This window comes from Neoarius graeffei, chromosome 21, assembly GCF_027579695.1.
Source record: "Neoarius graeffei isolate fNeoGra1 chromosome 21, fNeoGra1.pri, whole genome shotgun sequence".
Lineage (NCBI taxonomy): Eukaryota > Metazoa > Chordata > Actinopteri > Siluriformes > Ariidae > Neoarius > Neoarius graeffei.
Genome location: NC_083589.1, coordinates 24,799,487 through 24,825,296, shown reverse-complemented (window position 1 = coordinate 24,825,296; position 25,810 = coordinate 24,799,487). Strand labels below are relative to the sequence as shown.

General features: G+C 41.6%; 1 protein-coding gene across 3 annotated transcripts in view; it reads left to right on the top strand.

Annotated features, from left to right (window-relative positions):
* ptpro (protein tyrosine phosphatase receptor type O) overlaps positions 1 to 25,810 on the top strand; it is a 258,318-nt gene that overhangs the window by 210,653 nt on the left and 21,855 nt on the right. For 2 of the 3 annotated variants that reach the window (XM_060902875.1, XM_060902874.1), the window contains 7 exons: positions 1,703 to 1,738; positions 3,857 to 3,938; positions 10,103 to 10,193; positions 12,423 to 12,499; positions 12,655 to 12,789; positions 19,943 to 20,065; positions 20,398 to 20,552. In XM_060902875.1, coding sequence (XP_060758858.1) covers positions 1,703 to 1,738; positions 3,857 to 3,938; positions 10,103 to 10,193; positions 12,423 to 12,499; positions 12,655 to 12,789; positions 19,943 to 20,065; positions 20,398 to 20,552 — 699 coding nt within the window. The remainder of the gene's footprint in view (positions 1 to 1,702; positions 1,739 to 3,856; positions 3,939 to 10,102; positions 10,194 to 12,422; positions 12,500 to 12,654; positions 12,790 to 19,942; positions 20,066 to 20,397; positions 20,553 to 25,810) is intronic. The other variant, XM_060902876.1, reaches the window with a different exon arrangement.

The following is a 25,810-nucleotide window of genomic DNA, read 5'->3' as shown; positions in this document are numbered from 1 at the left end:
TTATCCTGTTCTACAGGGTCGCAGGCAAGCTGGAGCCTATCCCAGCTGACTACAGGCGAAAGGCGGGGTACACCCTGGACAAGTCGCCAGGTCATCACAGGGCTGACACATAGACACAGACAACCATTCACACCTACGCTCAATTTAGAGTCACCAGTTAACCTAACCTGCATGTCTTTGGACTGTGGGGGAAACCGGAGCACCCGGAGGAAGCCCACGCGGACACGGGGAGAACATGCAAACTCCACACAAAAAGGCCCTCGCCGGCCACGGGGCTCGAACCCGGACCTTCTTGCTGTGAGGCGACAGCGCTAACCACTACACCACCGTGCCGCCCTGCCTATAAACAGACATTTCAAGTACAATTAAAAATAGTAAGAGAATAGAAAATAAGCTAAAATAGAATAAGACAGGCCCTGTGATGACCTGGCGACTTGTCCAGGGTGTACCCCGCCTTTCGCCCGTAGTCAGCTGGGATAGGCTCCAGCTTGCCTGCGACCCTGTAGAACAGGATAAAGCAGCTAGAGATGATGAGATGAGAATAAGACAGATAAAAATACAAGAATAAAAGTTAGAGTGCAGAGCGAGAAATTAATCAAAAACCTCAAACGCGATTTAATAAAAGGCAGCGGCAAAGAAGAAAGTATTCAGCCTTGATTTAAAAGAACTGAAAGATGCAGCAGACACAAAGTACTTTGTACTGATTAATGCGGGAAATACGCTCAGTATAATATGGATTTATCACAAAAACACAGGCATGTATTTATTATTTTGAAAGCCCACCAGCCGCCTGATCTGTGCGACAGTAATGACGTAAATAACGGCACGGCGGAGTAGTGTCCAAAAGTGTGGGTTTGTTTTTTTTTTTCTTCATTTTACCAGTGAGCTCACTATATAATCCTCTATATAGAATTCCCTATATAGTGAATAGTGAACGAGTGAGTGATTTCGGACACGGCACATGTCTTCATGGAGCTCGCTTTGTGCACAGGATCATCGTGATGCTGGAACAGGTTTTAGTTCCACTGAAGGGAAGTTGTCATGCATTCTATACAATTCGGTGATTCCAACTTTGTGACAACAGGTTTGAAAAAGAACCTCATGTGGATGTGACAGTCAGGTGGTCGGGTGTCCACATACTTTTGTCATTTATTATTTATTACTGAATAAAATAACACAGCATTATAAATGCTAAGCAGTGAACAGAACATGAAGGTTAATGTTGAGATGGAGAGTCACGTTGTGAAACGCTCTGTCTATGGTTGCACAAAGGCTTGACAATAATCACACCATAGCGATACCAGTAGTGGCATGGTTCTAACCCGACTAGCATGAAACTAACCGTAGCACCAGTTTCCATGAGCCGAGGTCACATGATGTCAGATCTCTGACTAAAACCATCACCTGATGACTAAAACCATACTAGCAGCAGATAGACAGATGTAGTTGGAGGATTTGCATTCTGGGACTTGCATGTGTTTGCATTCTGGGTATAACGTGTATGTACGGAGGATAACGTGAATGAAGTGTATGGAAATAAGAATTTATTGATCAGATTGAAGAAGGAATGCATGCTGACTTTAATACGGCTGTAGATCCAAATGTCTCGATGAACATCTGACAGTTTTTTAATGTGGTGTTGTAATAAATGAAGCAAGGCGCAGTTCAGTAAAGTGTCCTGGACCTTTTTTTGTACCTGTAGGAGCAAGACTGCTCTAAAGAAAAGGAAGCTAACAAGGTAATACTAACTGTGTGCTGTGTGTGTACTGTCACGTGTGTGTGAGATATATATATATATATATATATATATATATATATATATATATATATATATATATATATACACAGTGCCTTGCAAAAGTATCCATCCCCTTGGTGTTTGTCCTGTTTTGTCGCATTACAAGCTGGAATTAAAATGGATTTTTAGGCGGTTAGCACCATTTGATTTACACAACATGCCGACCACTTTAAAGGTGCATGTTTTTTTTTTTTTTTATTGTGACCCAAACAATAATTAAGGTGAAAAAACAGAAATCTGGAGTGTGCATAAGTATTCAACCCCCCCCCAAAAGTCAATACTTTGTAGAGCCACCTTTTGCTGCAATTACAGCTGCAAGTCTCTTGGGGTGTGTCTCTATTAGCTTAGCACATCTAGCCACTGGGATTGTTGCCCGTTCCTCAAGGCAAAACTGCTCCAACTCTTTCAAGTTAGATGGGTTGTGCTGGTGTACAGCAATCTTCAAGTTATGCCACAGATTCTCAATTGGATTGAGGTCTGGGCTTTGATTAGGCCATTCCAAGACATTTTAAATGTTTCCCTGTAAACCACTCCAGTGTAGGTTTAGCAGTATGTTTAGGGTCATTGTCCTGCTGGAACGTGAACCTTCGTCCCAGTCTCAAACCTCTGGCCGACTCAAACAGGTTTTCCTCCAGAATTGCCCTGTATTTAGTGCCATCCATCTTTCCTTCAGTCCTGACCAGCTTTCCTGTCCCTGCAGATGAAAAACATCCCCACAGCATGATGCTGCCACCGCCATTGTTGGGTTTGCGCCACACATGGCGTTTCCCATGATGGCCAAAAATATCAATTTTAGTCTCATTTGACCAGAAAATCTTCTTCCATGTGTTTGGGGAGTCTGCCACATGCTGTTGGGCAAATTCCAGATGTGATTTTTTAAGCAATGGCTTTTTTTCTGGCCACTCTTCCATAAAGCCCCGCTCTGTGGAGTGTACAGCTTAAAGTGGTACGATGGACAGATCCTCCCATCTCCGCTGTGGATCTTTGCAGCTCCTTCAGTGTTCTCTTTGGTGTCTTTGTTGCGTCTCTGATTAATGCCCTTCTTGCCCGGTCTGTGAGTTTTGGTGGGCGGCCTTGTCTTGTCAGGTTTGTAGTGGTGCCATATTCTTTCCATTTTGCTATAATGGATTTAATGGTGCTCTGTGGGATATTCAAAGTTTGGGATTTTTTTAATAACCCAACCGTGATCTATACTTCTCCACAACTTTGTCTCTGACCTGTCTGGAGGCTTCTTGGTTTTCATGTTGCTTGCTTAGTAGTGTTGCAGAGTCAGGGTCCTTCCAGAACAGGATGATTTATACAGACATCATGTGACAGATCATGTGACACTTTGATTGCAAACAGGTGGATCTTAATCAATTAATTATGTGACTTATGAAGTGAATTGGTTGGAGCGGCTCTTATTTAGGGGTTTCATACAAAAGGGGGTGAATACTTATGCACACTCCAGATTTCTGTTATTTCATCTTAATTATCGTTTGTGTCACAATAAAAAGACAATTTTCACCTTTAAAGTGGTTGCCGTGTTGTGTAAATCAAATGGTGCTAACCCTCCAAAATCCATTTTAATTCCAGCTTGTAATGCGACAAAACAGGACAAACACCAAGGGGGGTGAATACTTTTGCAAGGCACTTTGTTTGTGTATAGTATATATATATATATATATATATATATATATATATATATATATATATATATATATATATATATGTGTGTGTGTGTGTGTTTGTTTTTATGCTTGAAATCTGAGCCAGCTAAACTCAGGCCATGTAACACTCCATATTCAGAGTGCTTGAGTTCAGAGGAACGTCGTTTCGTGTGTGTGAGAGTGCATGGCGGAGATATGAAGACTGTTATTAATGATGAATATGAAACAAGCGCATGATGTTTTATCCAGAATGAATAATGTCGTAATTGCTGGTAGCGATATTGCTGTTTCAGATCCGATCTACAGTCTACAGTTCTGTTTCAGATCAGCGAAGGTTAAAGGGGAAACGGGGAAGAGAACGCGTCTGTGTGTTTTCTGTGAAACCTGATTGTTCTCCGTCTGTGTGCAGCCCAGTGCAGCTGGATGACTTCGAGGCCTACATCAAAGACATGAGCAAAGACTCCGCGTACAAGTTCTCCCTGCAGTTTGAAGTAAGGAAACATCTTTCCTTTCAACAAACAAAAAAGCATTTAAGTAAATAAAAACGTGTCTTCCACATACATTTATGAAGTTTTATTCCGAGCTTTCGGACCTACGGTACGGTCCATCATCAGGGACAGAATGGAGTGTGTCTTTACAAACATCAACTAATCAGGGGTGGGTTTCCCAAAAGACTCTAAACGCTAAGAGCATCTTAACTAGGAGAGAGAGAGAGAGAGAGAGAGAGAGAGAGAGAGAGTGTGTTCATTGTGCAAGGCAAGTTTATTTATATAGCACATTTCATACACAGTGGCAGTTCAATGTGCTTTACAGAAGTAAAAGCAAAACAGTAAACAGTAGAAAATAAAATTACATAAAATAAATGGGGAAGAAAAATAATAAGAATTAAACAATAGTAGAAATAAAATAATAAAATGAGATAAAAGTTCAATTAAAAAAAAAACAGCAGAATAAAATAGAATAAAAGTTAAGTAAAATTTAAAACATGGAGAGACTGTAAAAGAGTCTGTTAAAGAGTTTAAAACATGCAGAAATGGCAATATTAATAATTTAGCAGAAAGCATCTGAAAACAGCTTGGTCTTTAACGTAGATTTGAAGCTGCCAACAGCAGGAGCATTTTTAATGTCCTCTGGCAGTTGGTTCCATAGCTGTACTGCATAGTAGCTAAAAGCTGCTTCACCATACTTTGTTTTAACAACAGGTTTTACCAGTAAATTTTTCTGCTGCGATCTGGTAGATCTGATTGGGTTAGGCCGCTGCAACATATCAGAGAGGTAATTGGGCCCTGTACCATTTAGAGATTTGTACACCAGCAGCAATGCTTTAAAGTCAATTCTGTAGCTTACTGGAAGCCAGTGAAGGGACCTTAGAATTGGAGTAATGTGTTCTGTTCTTTTTGTTCATGTGAGAACCCTAGCTGCTGCATTTTGAATCATACACAGTGTGTTTTCATTGACAGCGAGCTAAACTTTGACAGTCACATGAAAGCAATCACTAAAACGGCATTTTATCACCTAAAAAACATTTCCAAACTAAGAGGACTTATGTCAAAAAATGATCTGGAAAAACTGATACATGTCTTCATCTCTAGTAGGGTTGATTACTGCAATGGCCTTTTCACAGGCCTGCCAAAAAAGACCATCAAACGACTTCAGCTGGTTCAAAATGCAGCGGCGAGGGTTCTCACACGAACAAAAAGAACAGAACACATTACTCCAATTCTAAGGTCCCTTCACTGGCTTCCAGTAAGCTACAGAATTGACTTTAAAGCATCGCTGCTGGTGTACAAATCTCTAAATGGTACAGGGCCCGATTACCTCTCTGATATGTTGCAGCGGCCTAACCCAATCAGATCTACCAGATCACAACAGAAAAATTTACTATTAAAACCTGTTGTTAAAACAAAGTGTGGTGAAGCAGCTTTTAGCTACTATGCAGTACAGCTATGGAACCAACTGCCAGAGGACATTAAAAATGCTCCTGCTGTTGGCAGCTTCAAATCTAGGTTAAAGACCAAGCTGTTTTCAGATGCTTTCTGCTAAATTATTAATATTGTCTTCTTTACATTTTTTATAATCTTTACTTTCTCTGCATGTTTTAAATTTACTTTAATTTTAACTTTATTCTATTTTATTCTTTATTATATTCTGCTGGTTTCTTTTTTTCCTCCTCCTATTTGAACTTCTACTTCATTTTATTATTTTATTTCTACTATTGTTTAATTCTTATTATTTTCTTTTAATTCTTTTAATTAATTGTTTTAGAATAAAAATAAAATTATTTTATGTAATTTTATTTCTCTATTGTTTATTGTTTTTACTTCTGTAAAGCACATTGAACTGCCATTGTGTATGAAATGTGCTATATAAATAAACTTGCCTTGCATTTTGAATCACCTGAAGTCGTTTGATGTTCTTTTTTGGCAGGCCTGTGAAAAGGCCATTGCAGTAATCAACCCTACTAGAGATGAAGGCATGTATAAGTTTTTCCAGATCATTTTTTGACATAAGTCCTCTTAGTTTGGAAATGTTTTTTAGGTGATAAAATGCCGTTTTAGTGATTGCTTTCATATGCCTCTCAAAATTTAGCTCGCTGTCAATGAAAACACCAAGATTTTTAACCATTTCTTTTGTTTTAATCCCCTTTGTGTCAAGAATAGTGGCAATCCTGAGTCTTTCATCTTTTTTTCCAAATAGAATTACTTCTGTTTTATCTGTGTTCAGCTGAAGAAAATTTTGTGACATCCAGTTGTTGATTTGGTCGATACACTGGTAGAGACATTCAAGGGGGGTATAATCATTAGGTGATAGAGCAAGATAAATTTGGGTATCATCTGCATAGCAGTGATATAAAATTGAATTGTTCTTGATAATTTGCCCAAGTGGGAGCATATAAAGGTTGAATAGTAATGGTCCAAGAATCGACCCCTGGGGGACACCACAGGTCAAGGACATTGACGCTGAGGTACAATTTCCCATTGTAACAAAGAAACTTCTATCTTTTAAGTATGATTTTAACCAATTGATAACTTTACCAGTCAACCCAACCCAGTGTTCAAGTCGATGTTCAATGTGCTGCTCGCTTTACCATTTAACGATGATCTTTGTGCTATGATGCTTTTGGGAAACTCAGGCCAGTTCAGTTGAAAATAATAACAACTACAACTAAACTGTCACTTGTGCTATGATGGGTCATGTGCTTGTAAAACAAAACAATCGACCAGAAATATTGACTTGAGGGGGACAAAATGGACACAAATAAATAAATCAATGCTACAAGGAACTAAAAACCTTACATAAAGTTCATATGCTATAAATGATACCTTTTTAATTAAAGACCGATAACTTTCAGGTGTTTTCCTGCCACGGTCTCTGTTGGTCATGAAAACTTTGGATATAAAAAACCTTTTTTGTGTGTGTGTGTCAGAAAAATTAAACTTGTTCGTCATTAGCGCTGTTCAGATTGGATTAGTTTATCAGCAGGACGTCTAATAACAGTTTATAAAATGAAAACAGGAGCGGTGAGCAATCTACAGACCTGCACATTTGCATCACATGGTCTTCTGATCACGCTCCCTTTAACATACCGAACATCTAAGCGGTCGAAGAGGCTCCAGCTCTTATTTCAGTTCGGAGACCACCAAAATTCGATCAGCAGTTTAAAAACACAATGAAAGTATAATCGGTAAGTTTTTCTTTGGTGATTCGGGAAGTGTTTAGGATCCAGGGGAAGGGCACTGATACACACACTACGAGACTAAATACACCAAGCAGCAGCAGTTAAACTTCTTTTTTTTCCAAAGCGAGGAACAGAAATTCCCAGACGGCTACAGAGTTTGGTGAAAACCATGAGGTAATCTGACCTGTAACTTTCTCAGAGGAGGATGTACAGTATGAAAACACTGACGCAGAAATAAACTCATAGACGAGCACCTGTAAAATAGGAAATGACCCCACGACCATGCGTACACTACGTACTCTTAATCCCATCTGAATAGGGCTGTCATGTAGTTTTGATTTTGATTTACACCAAATCAGTTTCGCTCTCTGGTTGTGTGTGTGTGTGATGGTGTAATCTGTGTTCACAGTGGTGTAAACATACACACAGTACCAGTAAAAAGTGTGGACAGACCTAATTCTAATTCAGTGTTTTTTTCTTTATTTTTATTAATTAAAAGTCACTTCATGTTTTAAAGGAACAGTCCACCGTACTTCCATAATGAAATATGCTCTTATCTGAATTGAGACGAGCTGATCCGTACCTCTCCGAGCTTTGCACGACCTCCCAGTCAGTCAGACGCGCTGTCACTCCTGTTAGCAATGTAGCTAGGCTCAGCATGGCCAATGGTATTTTTTGGGGCTGTAGTTAGATCCGGCAGCGCATTGATATCTGAGCTCCGTATCAATGCGCTGTCGAAGCGCGCAGAAGGTGTTAGTACGCCTGTCATTATAGTGCGGACTTTCCATAGCATAGAAAATCGCTACGTTTCAATTTGTGTAACTGAACTTGTTTCATATCACTGGTCATATAAACCTATGTAAACAGGAAAAACGCGGAAGAGTTTGGTCGCATCTAACTACAGCCCCAAAAAATACCATTGGCCATACTGAGCCTAGCTACATTGCTAACAGGAGTGACAGCGCGTCTGGCTGACTGGGAGGTCGCGCAAAGCTCGGAGAGGTACGGAGCAGCTCATCTCAATTCAGATAAGAGCATATTTCATTATGGAAGTACGGTGGACTGTTCCTTTAAAGTAATGATGGATGTCGTTTCTCTTTACTTAGTTGATGGTTCTTGACACATATAGAGGATATCACACGGTGTCGCGAAGATATGGTGAATGGATATATCACGAGTGAGTTAAGTGGACGAGTGAAATCATTTTTCAACACAAGAAGATAAACTTCATATCTTCGCACCACCGTGTAATGTTCTTTATACTGTATTAGGACACTCCCCAAAAAAAAAAAAAATTCACAAGTTAATAGAAAGAATTTTAATTTTGAACTGGTTCGCCATTTCAGCAACGTGCTTCTAGTCAGCAGGATAACGTTAAGAGTGACATCATTCGAGTGAAATATCAGGAATTATTATACATACAGGACACTTTTTCCATGGAATAAAAACGTGTTCTGTTCCTTTCTAGCTGGTTTCATTTATTTGGTTTGATAGCGTGCAATATTGTTAGCATATCGCTTATCCTACGTGTATTACGTCACTCTACCCAATGGAGAATGAGCGTTGAATATCTCATCTCATCTCATTATCTGCAGCCGCTTTATCCGGTCCTACAGGGTCGCAGGCAAGCTGGAGCCTATCCCAGCTGACTACGGGCAAAAGGCGGGGTACACCCTGGACAAGTCGCCAGGTCATCACAGGGCTGACACATAGACACAGACAACCATTCACACTCACATTCACACCTACGGTCAATTTAGAGTCACCAGTTAACCTAACCTGCATGTCTTTGGACTGTGGGGGAAACCGGAGCATCCGGAGGAAACCCACGTGGACACGGGGAGAACATGCAAACTCCGCACAGAAAGGCCCTCGCCGGCCACGGGGCTCGAACCCGGACCTTCTTGCTGTGAGGCGACAGCGCTAACCACTACACCACCGTGCCGCCCAGTGTTGAATATGGCTTACGTCGATATTGCATGGTTGTCACGACAACATGACATCACACATTGGAGATGTAAAACTTCCACACTTGCGAGCAACTGGGACAATTTGTAAACAAACATGGCCGCCAGGTTTGCTTCGTTAAATACGGAAGATTTTGAGAGAATTTTGAAAGAGAAAGACGCGTTCAACACCCGAAAGGAATGTGTGTGTATAATAATAATAATAAGGCTGGCTTTTTTTCGTGGTATATCAGACATACTCGTCTTCGACTGGTTCAGTATCATGCTCGCTGAATGGAATATATCTGATATCCCACTCAACACCAGCCAATATTATTTAAATATGTCACTCAGATCCGTGATGGATTTCGTCTGAAAAATGCGAGTTTTTCAACACGAGAAGATAAACTTCATATCTTCAAGCCAGCATGTGATTTTTCTTTTTATTATATCGACACCGTTCACAAATAACAAGTCCCCAAATTATCAAAACAATTCATCGATATAGAGATTTATGTCACGGTGTTGGTTCTCCATGTCCCGGATGGAGCTCGGATGGAAAATATGAGTGGCGTATTTCTCAGTAAAACACTTGTGTCTGTATAATAATATGGATTACTACAGTTGTGGAATAGGGCTAGTTACTGTATTTTTATTATTTACTATTGGATCTCAAACACATTACGAAGGCAAGAAACTCGTCCACTAATTAAATTTTGACGAGGCACAGCTGTTAATTGAAAAGCGTTCCAGGTGACTCCCTCATGAAGCTGGTTAAGAGAACGCAGATAGTGTGTAAAGCGTCATTGAGGTAAACACTGGATACTTTGAAGAATCTAAAATATGAAACTTTAAAAAAAAAAAATGTTTAAATACTTTTTTATTTACCGCATAATTCCAGATATGTTCCAGATGTTATTTCGTAGTTTTGATGTAGAAAATAGTCACAATACAGAAAAACCTATGAATGAGTAGAGTTAGAGTAGGGGTGTACAAACTTTTGACTGGTACTGTATCTGTCTTATTAAAGGAGCTGAAGAGTGTTGGCCTGGACCTTTCCCATGATGCAGCGGATCTACCAGTAAACAGACCTAAGAACCGCTACACCAACATCTTACCCTGTGAGTGTTCAAGGGTTCATCTCTCACCTCTACACTCTGGAACAGCAGTGACTCCGATACTCCGCCCACTAGCGGCTTGCTCTGTCTCTCACACACACACACACACACACACACACGGTAGCCAGGTGGCAGGAACCAGCTATCCCTTTCATTTCATCTCATTATCTCTCGCCGCTTTATCCTGTTCTACAGGGTCACAGGCAAGCTGGAGCCTATCCCAGCTGACTACGGGCGAAAGGCGGGGTACACCCTGGACAAGTCGCCAGGTCATCACAGGGCTGACACATACAGTGGTGCTTGAAAGTTTGTGAACCCTTTAGAATTTTCTATATTTCTGCATAAATATGACCTAAAACATAATCAGATTTTTACACAAGTCCTAAAAGTAGATAAAGAGAACCCAGTTAAACAAATGAGACAAAAATATTATACTTGGTCATTTATTTATTGAGGAAAATGATCCAATATTACATATCTGTGAGTGGCAAAAGTATGTGAACCTTTGCTTTCAGTATCTGGTGTGACCCCCTTGTGCAGCAATAACTGCAGCTAAACGTTTGCGGTAACTGTTGATCAGTCCTTGGCCTGGAGGAATTTTAGCCCATTCCTCCGTACAGAACAGCTTCAACTCTGGGATGTTGGTGGGTTTCCTCACGTGAACTGCTCGCTTCAGGTCCTTCCAAAACATTTCAATTGGATTAAGGTCAGGACTTTGACTTGGCCATTCCAAAACATTAACTTTATTCTTCTTTAACCATTCTTTGGTAGAACGACTTGTGTGCTTAGGGTCGTTGTCTTGCTGCATGACCCACCTTCTCTTGAGATTCAGTTCATGGACAGATGTCCTGACATTTTCCTTTAGAATTTGTTGGTATAATTCAGAATTCATTGTTCCATCAATGATGGCAAGCCGTCCTGGCCCAGATGCAGCAAAACAGGCCCAAACCATGATACTGCCACCAACATGTTTCACAGATGGGATAAGGTTCTTATGCTAGAATGCAGTGTTTTCCTTTCTTCAAACATAACACTCCTCATTTAAACCAAAAAGTTCTATTTTGGTCTCATCCGTCCACAAAACTTTTTTTTCCAATAGGCTTCTGGCTTGTCCACATGATCTTTAGCAAACTGCAGACGAGCTGCAATGTTCTTTTTGGAGAGCAGTGGCTTTCTCCTTGCAACCCTGTCATGCACACCATTGTTGTTCAGTGTTCTCCTGATGGTGGACTCATGAACATTAACATTTGCCAGTGTGAGAGAGGCCTTCAGTTGCTTAGAAGTTACCCTGGGGTCCTTTGTGACCTCACCAACTATTACATGCCATGCTCTTTGAGTGACCTTTGTTGGTCTACCACTCCTGGGGAGGGTAACAATGGTCTTGAATTTCCTCCATTTGTACACAATCTGTCTGACTGTGGATTGGTGGAGTCCAAACTCTTTAGAGATGGTGATGTAAACTTTTCCAGCCTGATGAGCATCAACAACGCTTTTTCTGAGGTCCTCGGAAATCTCTTTTGTTCATGCCATGATGCACTTCCACAAACATGTATTGTGAAGATCAGACTTTGATAGATCCCTGTTCTTTAAATAAAACAGGGTGCCCACTCACACCTGATTGTCATCCCATTGACTGAAAACACGTGACTCAAATTTCACCTTCAAATTAACTGCTAATCCTAGAGGTTCACATACTTTTGCCACTCACAGATATGTAATATTGGATCATTTTCCTCAATAAATAAATGACCAAGTATAATATTTTTGTCTCATTTGTTTAACTGGGTTCTCTTTATCTACTTTCAGGACTTGTGTGAAAATCTGATGATGTTTTAGGTCTTATTTATGCAGAAATATAGAAAATTCTAAAGGGTTCACAAATTTCAAGCACCACTGTAGACATAGACAACCATTCACACTCACATTCACACCTACGGTCAATTTAGAGTCACCAGTTAACCTAACCTGCATGTCTTTGGACTGTGGGGGAAACCGGAGCACCCGGAGGAAACCCACGCGGACACGGGGAGAACATGCAAACTCCACACAGAAAGGCCCTCGCCGGCCCCGGGGCTCGAACCTGGACCTTCTTGCTGTGAGGCGACAGCGCTAACCACTACACCACCGTGCCGCCCCCCAGCTATCTCTGTTCTCCCCATTTTGTCTGCTTTGTTTATTGTTCGTAATGTGATGATGCTAACGCTGATGAAATTAAACGCATTTTTCAAACAGACGACTTCAGCCGCGTAAAGCTCATCTGTATGCACAATGACGAAGGCTCCGACTACATCAATGCTAACTACATTCCGGTGAGTACTTACACAGCACGTGAATTTACTCTACTAAAGTTAAAAACAAAAAAACTTTTCAGGATTATGACGACTAGTACACGATATTTAGAATGCTAGCATAATCATTTTGTTTAAAACGGACTTTCACCTTCATTGTGGCTTCATGATAACAGGGCTACAAGTCACCTCGCGAGTACATCGCCACACAGGGGCCACTCCCGGAGACGCGCAACGATTTCTGGAAGATGGTGATGCAGCAGAACTCGCATGTCATCGTCATGCTGACTCAGTGCAACGAGCGGCGAAGGGTTAGTGACTGTAAAAAGTGAAAATGTCTAGTCCGGCATTTCTCAACCACAGGGCTGCGACGCGCCATCTAGTGGTCTGCAATTTCTTTATTTTTTTCCCCAAGTTGAAGCTAATTTTTACTCGTAGTAGGGTACAATTGCTGGGTTGCACCCAACATCACATGCGCCTCATTAAGCTACGATCACGCTACAGCTCGTGATGGGTTATCGATGAAAATGAGGCACTTTGGTCATGATGCATGGCGATATACACGTGAGCTAAAAGTTGTGGTCACACAGCAGGCGAACACTTGACCGTCACGCCTTCACCCACTTGAGTCTGGCACAGATCGCGCGGGACCCAGTCATTATGGGAAACACCTGATACTGATTTGAGCGCAATAAGCATGTGCATATAAGGACGCTGTTTTCGCAGAGACTTTGCGAAGTATCATCTTTATCACTGTGACGTTTGTTTCTAGCCATGTTTATAACACTGTTTAAATACTCTGCTTTATGATCCTGCTTTCATTTGTGTTTTGTTTTTGTAAATGTCATGCCTGCTAATAAATAAACACTCTTCCTGCACTTAGATCTGTTTATCGCTGCATACCTGACTGAATACTTCTCAGCGTCTCTGTGAAAACAGCGTCCGTACTTGCACGTGCTGATTGCGCTCAAATCAATACCAGGTGTTTCCCATAATGTCTGGGTCCCCAAATGCGAGCACAACGCACTCTGAAGAAGAGAAGAGCGGGCAGGATTGAGAATCGAGCAGCTGCGGTTTGTTTATACCTGATACTAAAACTTGTAGCGTCCTAGCAAACATCACAAAGACGCGTACAAAAAGTCCTCCTTCCCCGGGAGTAAACGATGCAGGATTTATCTTATAGTGTCCTGATCCCCAGATCTTTAACCCAGCCACAGATAAAAAGTTACACTCCTTCGTGCTCTTCCAGGTTTTCCTCTGTGTGTCTGTGTAGAACGATGTCTGCAGCAGCAGGGAGTTTGAGATGTCGGGGAACTCGACAGATGGATAATTTTCCAACTCGTAGGAAAAATCCTTCTTTGTTAGTGTGTTAGGCTCTAATCCCATTGAGTGGTTTCTATATCCACTTCTTTTGAGTGTACTTCTTGGTTTTAATAACTTGCTTGTTTGCTGAACACAAACATGGCAATAAGTTCTTGTGTTAATGGACCAGACTCCACTTTTGGATCATTCATCCCTTCTGACTGAGAATGCCCTGCATGCATAGCCTGGGAAATCCCATGCTGCTTTGCACAATCGTTCCGATCTGAAAAGACAGCATGGAAACTATGGTCTAAAGGCTCGCCTGAGTTAGGGAGCCAATCAGAGAGTGGGGAGGGGTGGAAAGACGGTGACGCATACTACTTGACAAACGGAAGCTTGTAGTTTATTTGGGACTGTTTACGGATCACATTTAACATGGCGGCGAGCGATACGAACCAAACTTTCGATCAAGCTTTAGACACTGTTCTGAATAGTTTAGAGCGAAAGTTTGTTTTAAAAAAAGAACAGCGTTTGGCGTTACAGTCTATTTTTGTTTTGCCTTCTCTTCTTCGCCTCTTCGTCGCTCTAACTACGTCACCGGGTACAACTGCCATGATTGGCCATGGGCTACGTATGCACCAAATGATAGACATTTGCAACGTCCAATAAATGGCCGTTGACAATCGTAAGCCACACCTCCCCTACGAGAAATTCAGTAGGCGGATTCCAGACCATATTTCACTTGTGATATGGTCTGGTGTTAACTAGACTACTGCATGTATGGTTTTATGTTGGCTTCTGGCACATCCATACAGTTTTAAATACAATACCTACAATTTAAAACAGTTTGTTGTTATTGCATTTATTTAATCCCTGGGCTCCCATCTGTAACAGGGAGTGATGTCGCATCCCATTAATACACTTTACAATAGGTTATTAGATTATAAGGCAGCTGGGCCATAGAAGGTTCACGCTGCATGCTGCACGCTACACGCGTGTAAAGAAAAGTGGACAAACGTAGCATGACTTGCTCTGGGCCATAGAACGGCGTTCACGTTGCACGCTGCACACTTCACGCGTGAAGCGAGAAATGAACATGCACACTTTTTTCTAGGCGTGAAGATGGAAATTCCAGTCAATGCATGCACGACCCCAAGGTCACCGCCGCGCCAGCCAATCAGAACGGGTCTAGGGAGATAAAATGGACGACTACCGAGAAAAGTTGATCGAGTTTGTTCGAGAAAGGCCCCTGCTATGGGATCCGCGTGTGGTGGATTATAAAGACAGGGACCAGAAGGCACAAGTTTGGGAGGACTTGAATGAGCGTGTGAAATCACCGACAGGTATGTGTTATAGTCTTCGGGCGTGTGCCGTCAAAAAGCACTGGGCTATCGTTTTGATTTTGATATCATTGTTTTAGTCGTCATCCGAAGAGTCCATATTGTTGGTTACTCGGTCAAAGTAGAACAGACGCAACACGTGAACATCCAAGCATGAAGTTTAATGGCCCAGGGTCCGGTTCTTCACGTGAACGTGTAGCGTGCAGCGTGAACCTTCTATGGCCCAGCTGCCTAATAGAATAGATGAGCCAAAATAATTGGGGATCTTTTTTAATGGGACCCGACTCGTTACAAGTATGAACAGGCGGGCCTTAAAGTAGAAAAGAATTGAGAGCCCCTGGTCTAGAGCACAAAAACAAAATGCGATCGATTAAAGTGTTTTATTGTGTTTGGATGCGAATTCAATCAGCGATAGATAACAACGATCCTGTTAGTTCTCTCCTTAAAGCAGATCACCACTGTGCAAAGAACAAAAAAATGAATTAAATACTCAGGTATTGTATTTCTCACCTGTAGATATTTTAAAGCAGTTAGAAATCAGCTCTTCTCCTTTCAAAACTTTTCTTAACCATATAGTCAGTTTTATGGACTGTTTCCTATTGTAAGGTTACAGTAAACCAATTATCAGATTATTAAGCATATTTCGAGGCATTTTTACTCAGTCCAAGCTTGAAGTAATCGTGTTCCACTGACTGATCATCTGTTCCTTTTTAGTATTTGAAGCAATGCCAATAGATTAGGAAAACTTTCAGCTTGAAATGAGTAAAAATGTCTGTAAATAGGTTTAATAATCTGATATTTGGCTCGTTGTAATCTTATAATATGAAATAATAAATAAATTTGACTGTATTTAAGATATTTCCTTTTGCTGAGAAGTAGGCATGTAATGATTCACTCAATTCATGAGTCGATTCATGATTTTTTTTTTGAAAAAGAAAAATTAAACGAAGAAAATTTTATTACCAAAAAAAAAATTGCAACATTTATTTTCTTATTCTTTATCAACTTAAAGCGAGACGGCCTTTTAATTTCTTAAAATCGGTGAAATGTAGTTCACTCTGAAATGTGGTCATTGTGATGTATGTTTATTTCTGTAATATCTCAAAATATCAGGCCATTCTATGGCTGGGAAGTTATTTAATTTGAGGGGATTCCCGAGCCAATAATGTGCATGAAATCGCTCGCTTCGTGCAGTCAAGCAGACAGAGGAAGTCCGTATGTGTGCGCATGCGCAGGTTTACCTGTTTCTTCTTCTTTTGGGTTTTATGGCAGCTGGCATCCACAGTGTTGCATTACTGCCATCTACAGGTTTACCTTGACTGCTAAACGAACAGCTGATCACACCGAGGTGCTCGCTGAGCACCGATATTTATTAGTTTGGTCCTGCGTTTCCTTTCCTTCGTATATAACATAATGTCTTTTCTTCTCACTTTCCGTTACTGTAGTCGGGCTTTCATGTTTCATTTGCATACTCACGTCCTCCATTTTTCTCTCCTGTTTCAAATTTGTATCCCACAATGCCTTGCGTGAATGGGGAAAGCCCACCATGTGATGCATGATGATGTATCTTGTATTGCGTCATGGTGAAGCAGGAAAAAATAGCCAAGAATTTCGGGCCACATGGAGATCTCATCTCATTATCTCTAGCCGCTTTATCCTTCTACAGGGTCGCAGGCAAGCTGGAGCCTATCCCAGCTGACTACGGGCGAAAGGCGGGGTACACCCTGGACAAGTCGCCAGGTCATCACAGGGCTGACACATAGACACAGACAACCATTCACACTCACATTCACACCTACGGTCAATTTAGAGTCACCAGTTAACCTAACCTGCATGTCTTTGGACTGTGGGGGAAACCGGAGCACCCGGAGGAAACCCACGCGGACACGGGGAGAACATGCAAACTCCGCACAGAAAGGCCCTCGCCGGCCCCGGGGCTCGAACCCAGGACCTTCTTGCTGTGAGGCGACAGCGCTAACCACTACACCACCGTGCCGCCCGCCACATGGAGATAAATTCATTAATTGTTCTATTTATAAAATAAAATTGGAAGTCTGTGATTTGAATTCAGTAGCTTTCGGGCCACTAAACAAAAATAATTGGGTGTCGGGAAAATTCTTTTTATGACCTACACTTGAAAATCTGAAAGGCAGTCTAGCTTTAAATATTCCTTTTGTTAAAGTTAAAAAAAAGGCAACTTTTGTTTCATTTTCTTAATAACCAACAATAATTATTTACCCACATTTGTAAAGGTAGGAATAAAATATAATCACCTATTAACTAAAATATTCATTTTATTAAAAATGAAAAAATTAATAACAAATAGCGCTTTCCTGAATAAACTTTTTTGAACATTTGTACTCCCTCCATCTGCTTCTCTTTTCTTTATCTCTCAACAGTCTGTAAACGGAGAGCTCTGATTTCTTCTTAACTCTGTTTATACTCAATAACACAGCAGCTCTTTCCCATTTTAGATCTACAGTGGGGCAAAAAAGTATTTAGTCAGCCACCAATTCTGCAAGTTCTCCCACTTAAAAAGATGAGAGAGGCCTGTAATTTTCATCATAGGTACACTTCAACTATGAGAGACAGAATGGGGGGAAAGAATCCAGGAAACCACATTGTAGGATTTTTAATGAATTAATTGGTAAATTCCTCAGTAAAATAAGTATTTGGTCACCTACAAACAAGCAAGATTTCTGGCTCTCACAGACCTGTAACTTCTTCTTTAAGAGGCTCTTCTGTCCTCCACTCGTTACCTGTATTAATGGCACCTGTTTGAACTCGTTATCAGTATAAAAGACACCTGTCCACAACCTCAAACAGTCACACTCCAAACTCTACTATGGCCAAGACCAAAGAGCTGTCAAAGGACACAAGAAACAAAATTGTAGACCTGCACCAGGCTGGGAAGACTGAATCTGCAATAGGTAAGCAGCTTGGTGTGAAGAAATCAACTGTGGGAGCAATTATTAGAAAATGGAAGACATACAAGACCACTGATAATCTCCCTCGATCTGGGGCTCCACGCAAGATCTCACCCCGTGGGGTCAAAATGATCACAAGAACAGTGAGCAAAAATCCCAGAACCACACGGGGGGACCTAGTGAATGACCTGCAGAGAGCTGGGACCAAAGTAACAAAGGCTACCATCAGTAACACACTACGCCGCCAGGGACTCAAATCCTGCAGTGCCAGACGTGTCCCAGTACATGTCCAGGCCCGTCTGAAGTTTGCTAGAGAGCATTTGGATGATCCAGAAGAGGGTTGGGAGAATGTCAGATGAAACCAAAATAGAACTTTTTGGTAAAAACTCAACTTGTGTTTGGAGGAGAAAGAATGCTGAGTTGCATCCAAAGAACACCATACCTACTGTGAAGCATGGGGGTGGAAACATCATGCCTCGGGGCTGTTTTTCTGCAAAGGGACCAGGACGACTGATCCGTGTAAAGGAAAGAATGAATGGGGCCATGTATCATGAGATTTTGAGTGAAAACCTCCTTCCATCAGCAAGGGCACTGAAGATGAAACGTGGCTGGGTCTTTCAGCATGACAATGATCCCAAACACACCGCCCGGGCAACGAAGGAGTGGCTTCGTAAGAAGCATTTCAAGGTCCTGGAGTGGCCTAGCCAGTCTCCAGATCTCAACCCCATAGAAAATCTTTGGAGGGAGTTGAAAGTCCGTGTTGCCCAGCGACAGCCCCAAAACATCACTGCTCTAGAGGAGATCTGCATGGAGGACTGGGCCAAAATACCAGCAACAGTGTGTGAAAACCTTGTGAAGACTTACAGAAAACATTTGACCTCTGTCATTGCCAACAAAGGGTATATAACAAAGTATTGAGATGAACTTTTGTTATTGACCAAATACTTATTTTCCACCATAATTTGCAAATAAATTCTTTAAAAATCAGACAATGTGATTTTCTGGATTTTTTTTTCTCATTTTGTCTCTCATAGTTGAAGTGTACCTATGATGAAAATTACAGGCCTCTCTCATCTTTTTAAGTGGGAGAACTTGCACAATTGGTGACTGACTAAATACTTTTTTGCCCCACTGTATTTGTTTGTGTGTTTTCACAGCATTAGAGCTGTGTTACTTCCACTTACAGTGGAGCCATGTGTATTCCCATTATTCTACTTTATTTTGCCCTCTGTTGTCTAAACAACACAATTACAGCGAGGAAAAACTAAGAGATTACACAACCTGGTAATAATCATGATTAATTTTTTAGCTCATCAGTTCGAATCATCATAAATTTGCATCATGATTTATCATCGCACGGTATATCATTATATGTTCATTAAAAAAAACTGTAAAACTGGCAAGTATAAAAATGTCTGGAGCATTAAAAGAAATGATGATATAAAATTGAGTTGAATTAATCCTAAGGTTTCATTCAGTGCAGGTGTTCACCCTGCGTAGTGCAGGACGTCGTGAGACTCAGCCACAGTGAAGCAGTTCTGTGAAATGACTAAATGTATTGCTGTAAATTTACATTTCTGTCTTTCTGTCATATGATTAAAAAAAAATTAAAAAGCACTTTGTAGCTTAACAGTTAATCATACAGTGTCTGGCTCTGTGTGTGTGTGTGTGTGTGTGTGTGTGTGTGTGTGTGTGTGTGTGTAAAACATAATAGAAATTGATTGGCATGTTTATTTCCAGTGTTCTCTGAAAAAATCTCACACTGAGATAAGATTGTGCCTTTCTTGAATTATGCCACTAAAACTTTTTAAAAAAAAATAATTTTCACCTATTTGTTTGGTAAATGTAATTTGTGTGCAACTCCGCTAATTTTACCTTTGGGGATTCTCCCGCAGGTGAAATGTGATCATTACTGGCCGTTTACGGACGAGCCCGTTTCCTACGGAGAGATCACGGTAGAGATGCTGTCTGAAAGCGAGTCTCCTGAATGGACCATCAGGAATTTCCGCCTCAGCTATGTGAGTGTCATCCGAGGGACTCAGCCGAGAGACAAAAGACACTCGATTATATCTGTTTCACAATCTAGTCAATTCATCACTGTGCAGCCTTTTATCAGTGTCCCTTCTAGCCACATGTGTGGTCTGTTTTTTTTTTCAACAGGGTTTTGATTGCAGTGGTGTAAGACAACACGTGAAATGAATGTGTGATCATGAGAAGTGTTAAATATAGCTCATACTAACAGCTAGTCATGTGTCTTGTGAGACAAGGCTGTGGAGAGGTGCCTGAGGAGCCATGCAGTGTGCTCCTTTGACTCACACCGTTGTCTTTCTTTCTTTCTCTCTCTTTACAGGCAGACGAGGTGCAGGATGTTCTGCACTTTAACTACACGTCCTGGCCTGATCACGGTGTGCCCACGGTGAACGCCATTGAAAGCATTCTGCAGTTTGTGCAGTTAGTGCGCCAGCAGGTGAACAGGACCAAAGGACCAGTTACGGTCCACTGCAGGTAAGGACTCGGGGACTGACTTTCAGCCCTATATACACACACGCGCATATGTGGCAGATCACAGAATCCAGGGACACATGTCGGCCCGGGGGCATTTTGAGTTATTGACAGATTCAGAAAGTACAGTTTCTAAGCTTTCCAATGATGCCTTCCATGTGGAGATCTGACAATATTTGAAGAATGTGTGGCCTTTTGAAAGTGTATACTTCTTAAAACAGAAAAGGGAGAAAATCGCCCTCAAAGTTTTCCATCTCAGCTACTCTGGGTGTAGGGCGGGCACATAATGCTGCTCATTTGCATGACATTAAGGAAAGCCCTACCCCCTACGAGCTAGCACGATGCTACTTTCATGTAAACAAAGATCACCACGTCAATTTTCCTTCCATGCAAAGTATGCCCAACACAATTATGAAGTACAAAAATAAGTCCTAAAGTATACTTTAACGCTTTGTGGTTGAAAAATTACTCACACCGTAAGAAAGAAAGATAGCACGATGATGACACAACTAACACAACACTAGTTTCATGTAAAGCCTCGGTCACAACCGGCCGTACAGTACGCGCTCCTACGGCCGGTCTACATGCAAAAAACGCAAGAAACACACGGAGAGCGCACATGAAACGCACGAGAGCGCGCGTGTGATGTGCTGATTTTCGAGCCGCAGACCGGCCGCAGAGGTTCTTTGTCATGTCAAACAAACTCTACGGGCGCTTACGTTTTTTTCAGATTGCAAGACAAACTTACGGCCAACGCACGTCTTTCTCCGTGAACAAAAAAAAAACGCAGCGATTTGGGAAACGCCAAAAATCACACGGCCAAAAAATCGTACGTCCGGTTGTGACCTAGGCTTAACCAAACCACAACACTCTCCGTTACATGCAAAACTAACCACACAGCCTTAGATTAATAAACTTATCCCATCAGAAAGAGAAACGGCGCCTTGCACACACCAATGCCTCCGATGGAATGTAGTCCTAGAACGGTCCGTGTATCATCCGATCATTCAAGTATTCCATTCAATCTGGAAAACGAGGTTACGGTTTTTTTGCTAGAAATGGTGATCTCCGATGTAAATACCGAGTGTCTGTTTGCTTCGCGGTGTTTCAGCTCCTCTGCGCTCTGTTTAGCTTCCTCATTCCATAGTGAAATCACACGCCTGTATGCAGTTAAGTAGCCATGCGCTCAGCTCGGATCATACAGCTGATTCGCGGAAAAAAAAACCAAATGACTTAAATCATCATGTGAATGGCCCATATGGTAATTTACCCACACCCCCCAGCAGGCTACAGTCCTGACAAAAACGAGACAATTTGCAACAAAAAATGTATGCTTTTCCAACAAAACAATCTATTATCTGAAATACTGATTGCATTCTTCAAGATCTCAACTTGCACATGATGGAAAAAAACAAAAATCACAAATTTCGAAAAAAAATGCTTCTTTTGCGATTATCTCGGATTCGTTTCGGCCGACATGTGTCCCTGGATTCGGTGAGGGGTCACACACACACACATATATATATATATATATATATAGATTCACGTGGTAGTCTACTGATTTCGACAAGCAAATCCCGCGACCGCTTTCAGTTCTAAAACCTACTGTATTACAAAATAATCAGTGAACACTGTTGGATTCTCTCTTCTGACTTCGTTACAGCTGTTTTCAGCACAGGGGATACAGTGTCAGATACTCATATTAAGTGAAGTCGACAGCCAATGGAATAGCGCGATAATGACGCAGAATCTAAACTGTATCACTCTATCACACCACTCCATTGGTTCTTGTTATAGTTCTAGTTCACATATTACAACAAATTGTGCCAGTATTTGTTTAAAAAAAAAAAAACGCTGTGGTGATCATGAATAATGAATTTTCCAAAGAAAAAAAGATTGGCTATGACAACAAGCTCAAGGCGACTTGGTCATCGGATCATCCAGCATCAAGGCGAGGTGAGAAGCATGCACTTTGTGAAGTATGTCAGTCTGATTTCCCAATCAATTTTCTTCAAATATGGCACTCAGAATGCAGGAGAATGCGGCATCTTACACCATTCTCCCCCCAGATTTTCCCGGGGCATCTCCCTGGACCCCCTTAGAAGGGCGCAACTGCATCACACAATCTGATCCACCGCTTTTAATTCTCTGGGGGTTGGCAAATATCATTCCCCACTCACCCCTCCTTTGGGTGGTCTTTCTTCCCTCAAGCTCAGGCCTGGGAGTTTGAGGGTCCTGCGCAGTATCTTAGCTGTTTCTAGGACTGCGCTTTTCTGGACAGAGATCTCGGATGTTGTTCCTGGGATCTGTTGGAGCCACTCTCCCAGTTTGGGGGTCACTGCACCAAGGGCCCCTATCACCACGGGGACCACGGTTGTCTTCATGTTCCACATCTTTTCTCGCTCTTCTTTCACCCTGTGATACTTCTCGAGCTTCTTAAGTTCCTTTTTCCAGATGTTATTGTCACTTGGTATTGCCATATCTATCACCACAGCTTTGTTCTCCCGTTTGTCCACCACTACCATGTCCAGTTGGGAAGCCATTACCAGTTTGTCCATCTGTATCTGGAAGTCCCACAGGATCTTAGCTTGGTCATTCTCAACAACCTTTGGAGGTGTGTCCCACTTTGACCTTGGGACTTCCAGTCCATACTCGGCACAGATGTTTCTGTACACTATGCCAGCCACTTGATTATGGCGTTCCATGTATGCTCTTCCTGCTAGCATCTTACGCCCTGCTGTTATGTGCTGGATTGTCTCAGGGGCATCTTTGCACAGTCTGCACTAGGGTTATGGCTGTGAAAGTGTTTTCAAAATTTCTCCTTTCCTGATGTTGCATTTGGTGAACTTTTACTCATATATTACTTTTTTGAAGTTATTTTTATTGGGTCATGCAAAAACCTCCCGCACCCAACATCACCTCACTTTTGATAAATACATGTATATTAAATAAATAAATCATGATTATAAAATAAACTCATTGAAAGATGTGTAAAGTACTTTTATATAACAATAAAAATAACTTCAAAAAAGTAATATATGAGTAAAAGTTCACCAAATGCAACATCAGGAAAGTAGAAATTTTGAAAACACTTTCACAGCCATAACCCTAGTCTGCACCTGGGGTCCTGCCTCGTGTGGTAGACCCTGGCCTCTATCGATCTTGTGCTTAGGGCTTTGTGCAGCTACAGTGCCTTGAAAAAGTATTCATACCCCTTGAACTTTTTCACATTTTTCCACCTTATAACCACAAACTTAAAAGTTTTTTATTGAGATTTTATGTGATGGACCAACACAGAGTAGCACATAATTGTGACGTGAAACGAAAATGATAAATGGTCTTCAAAATTTTAAACAAATAAAAATCTGAAAAATGTGGTGTGCATTAGTATTCAGCCCCCGTACTCTGATACCTCTAAATACAATCCAGTGCAATCAATTGCCTTCAGAAGTCATCTAATTAGTTAATAGAGTCCTACTGTGTGTAATTTACTCTCAGCATAAATACACTTGTTCTGTGAAGGCCTCAGTGGTTTGTTAGAGAACACTGAAGAACAAACAGCATCATGAAGACCAAAGAACTCACCGGACAGGTCAGGGATAAAGTTCTGGAGAAGTTTAAAGCAGGGTTAGGTTATAAAAAAATATCCCAAGCTCTGAACATCTCAAGAAGCACTGTTCAATCCATCATTCAAAAATGGAAAAAGTGTGGCACAACTGCAAACCTACCAAGACATGGCCGTCCACCCAAACTGACAGAGCGAGCAAGGAGAGCACTGGTCAGAGAAGCAGCCAAGAGGCCCATGATCACTCTGGAGGAGCTGCAGAAATCCACAGCTCAGGTGGGAGAATCTGTGCACAGGACAACTATAAGTGGTACACTCCCCAAATCTGGCCTTTTTGGGCTTTGGGCTTTTTTTTTTTTTTTGCACCTTTATTGGATAGGACAGTGTAGAGACAGGAAATGAGCGGGAGAGAGAGAGACGGGACGGGATCGGGAAATGACCTCGGGCCGGAATCGAACCCAGGTTGCCCGCATTCATGGCATGGCGCCTTAACCACCTGAGCCACGACGCCCCAATCTGGCCTTTTTGGAAGAGTGGCAAGAAGAAAGCCATTGTTGAAAGACAGGCATAAGAAGCCATGTAGGGGACACAGCAAACATGTGGAAGAAGGTGCTTTGGTCAGATGAGACCAAAGTTGAACTTTTTGTCCAAAATGCAAAGCGCTATGTGTGGCGTAAAACTAACACTGCTCATCACCCTGCACACACCATCCCCACTGTGAAACATGGTGGTGGCAGCATCATGCTACGGGGATGCTTTTCTTCAGCAGGGACAGGGAAGCTGGTCAGAGTTGATGGGAAGATGGATGGAGCTAAATACAGGGCAATCCTGGAAGAAAACCTGTTGGAGGCTGCAAAAGACTTGAGACTGGGAAGGAGATTCACCTTCCAGCAAGACAATGACCCTAAACATACAGCCAGAGCTACAATGGAATGGTTTAGATCAAAGAATATTCATGTGTTAGAATGGCCCAGTCAAAGTCCAGACCTAAATCCCATTGAGCATCTGTGGCAAGACTTGAAAATTGCTGTTCACAGACGCTCTCCATCCAATCTGACTGAGCTTGAGCTATTTTGCAAAGAAGAATAGGCAAAAATGTCAGTGTCTAGATGTGCAAAGCTGGTAGAGACATACCACAAAAGACTTGCAGCTGTAATTGCAGCAAAAGGTGGCTCTACAAAGTATTGACGCAGGGGGGCTGAATACTAATGCACACCACATTTTTCAGATTTTTATTTGTTTAAAATTTTGAAGACCATTTATCATTTTCGTTTCACTTCACAATTATGTGCTACTCTGTGTTGGTCTATCACATAAAATCTCAATAAAAAACTTAAGTTCGTGGTTGTAAGGTGGAAAAATGTGAAAAAGTTCAAGGGGTATGAATACTTTTTCAAGGCACTGTATGATTAGTGCCTCTGTGCAATCTTCCAGTCCAGCTTTATCCAGCTTAGGATTTAGGATTTTTCAATATCAGCCACTTCTTCTATCTGCCATTGGTACATCCCATGCAGTGGTTTGTCTTTTCTGTGATGGTTCCTCTTGCACTTCCTTCTTGGGTTTCTGCTGCCTGAGGTATTCACTAAGCACTTCATCATTCGGGGCCATCTCCCTGATGTACTTGTGGATCTTTGTTGTTTCATCCTGGATAGTGGCTCTGACAATCACTAGTCCTCAGCCTCCTTCATTCCTCTTA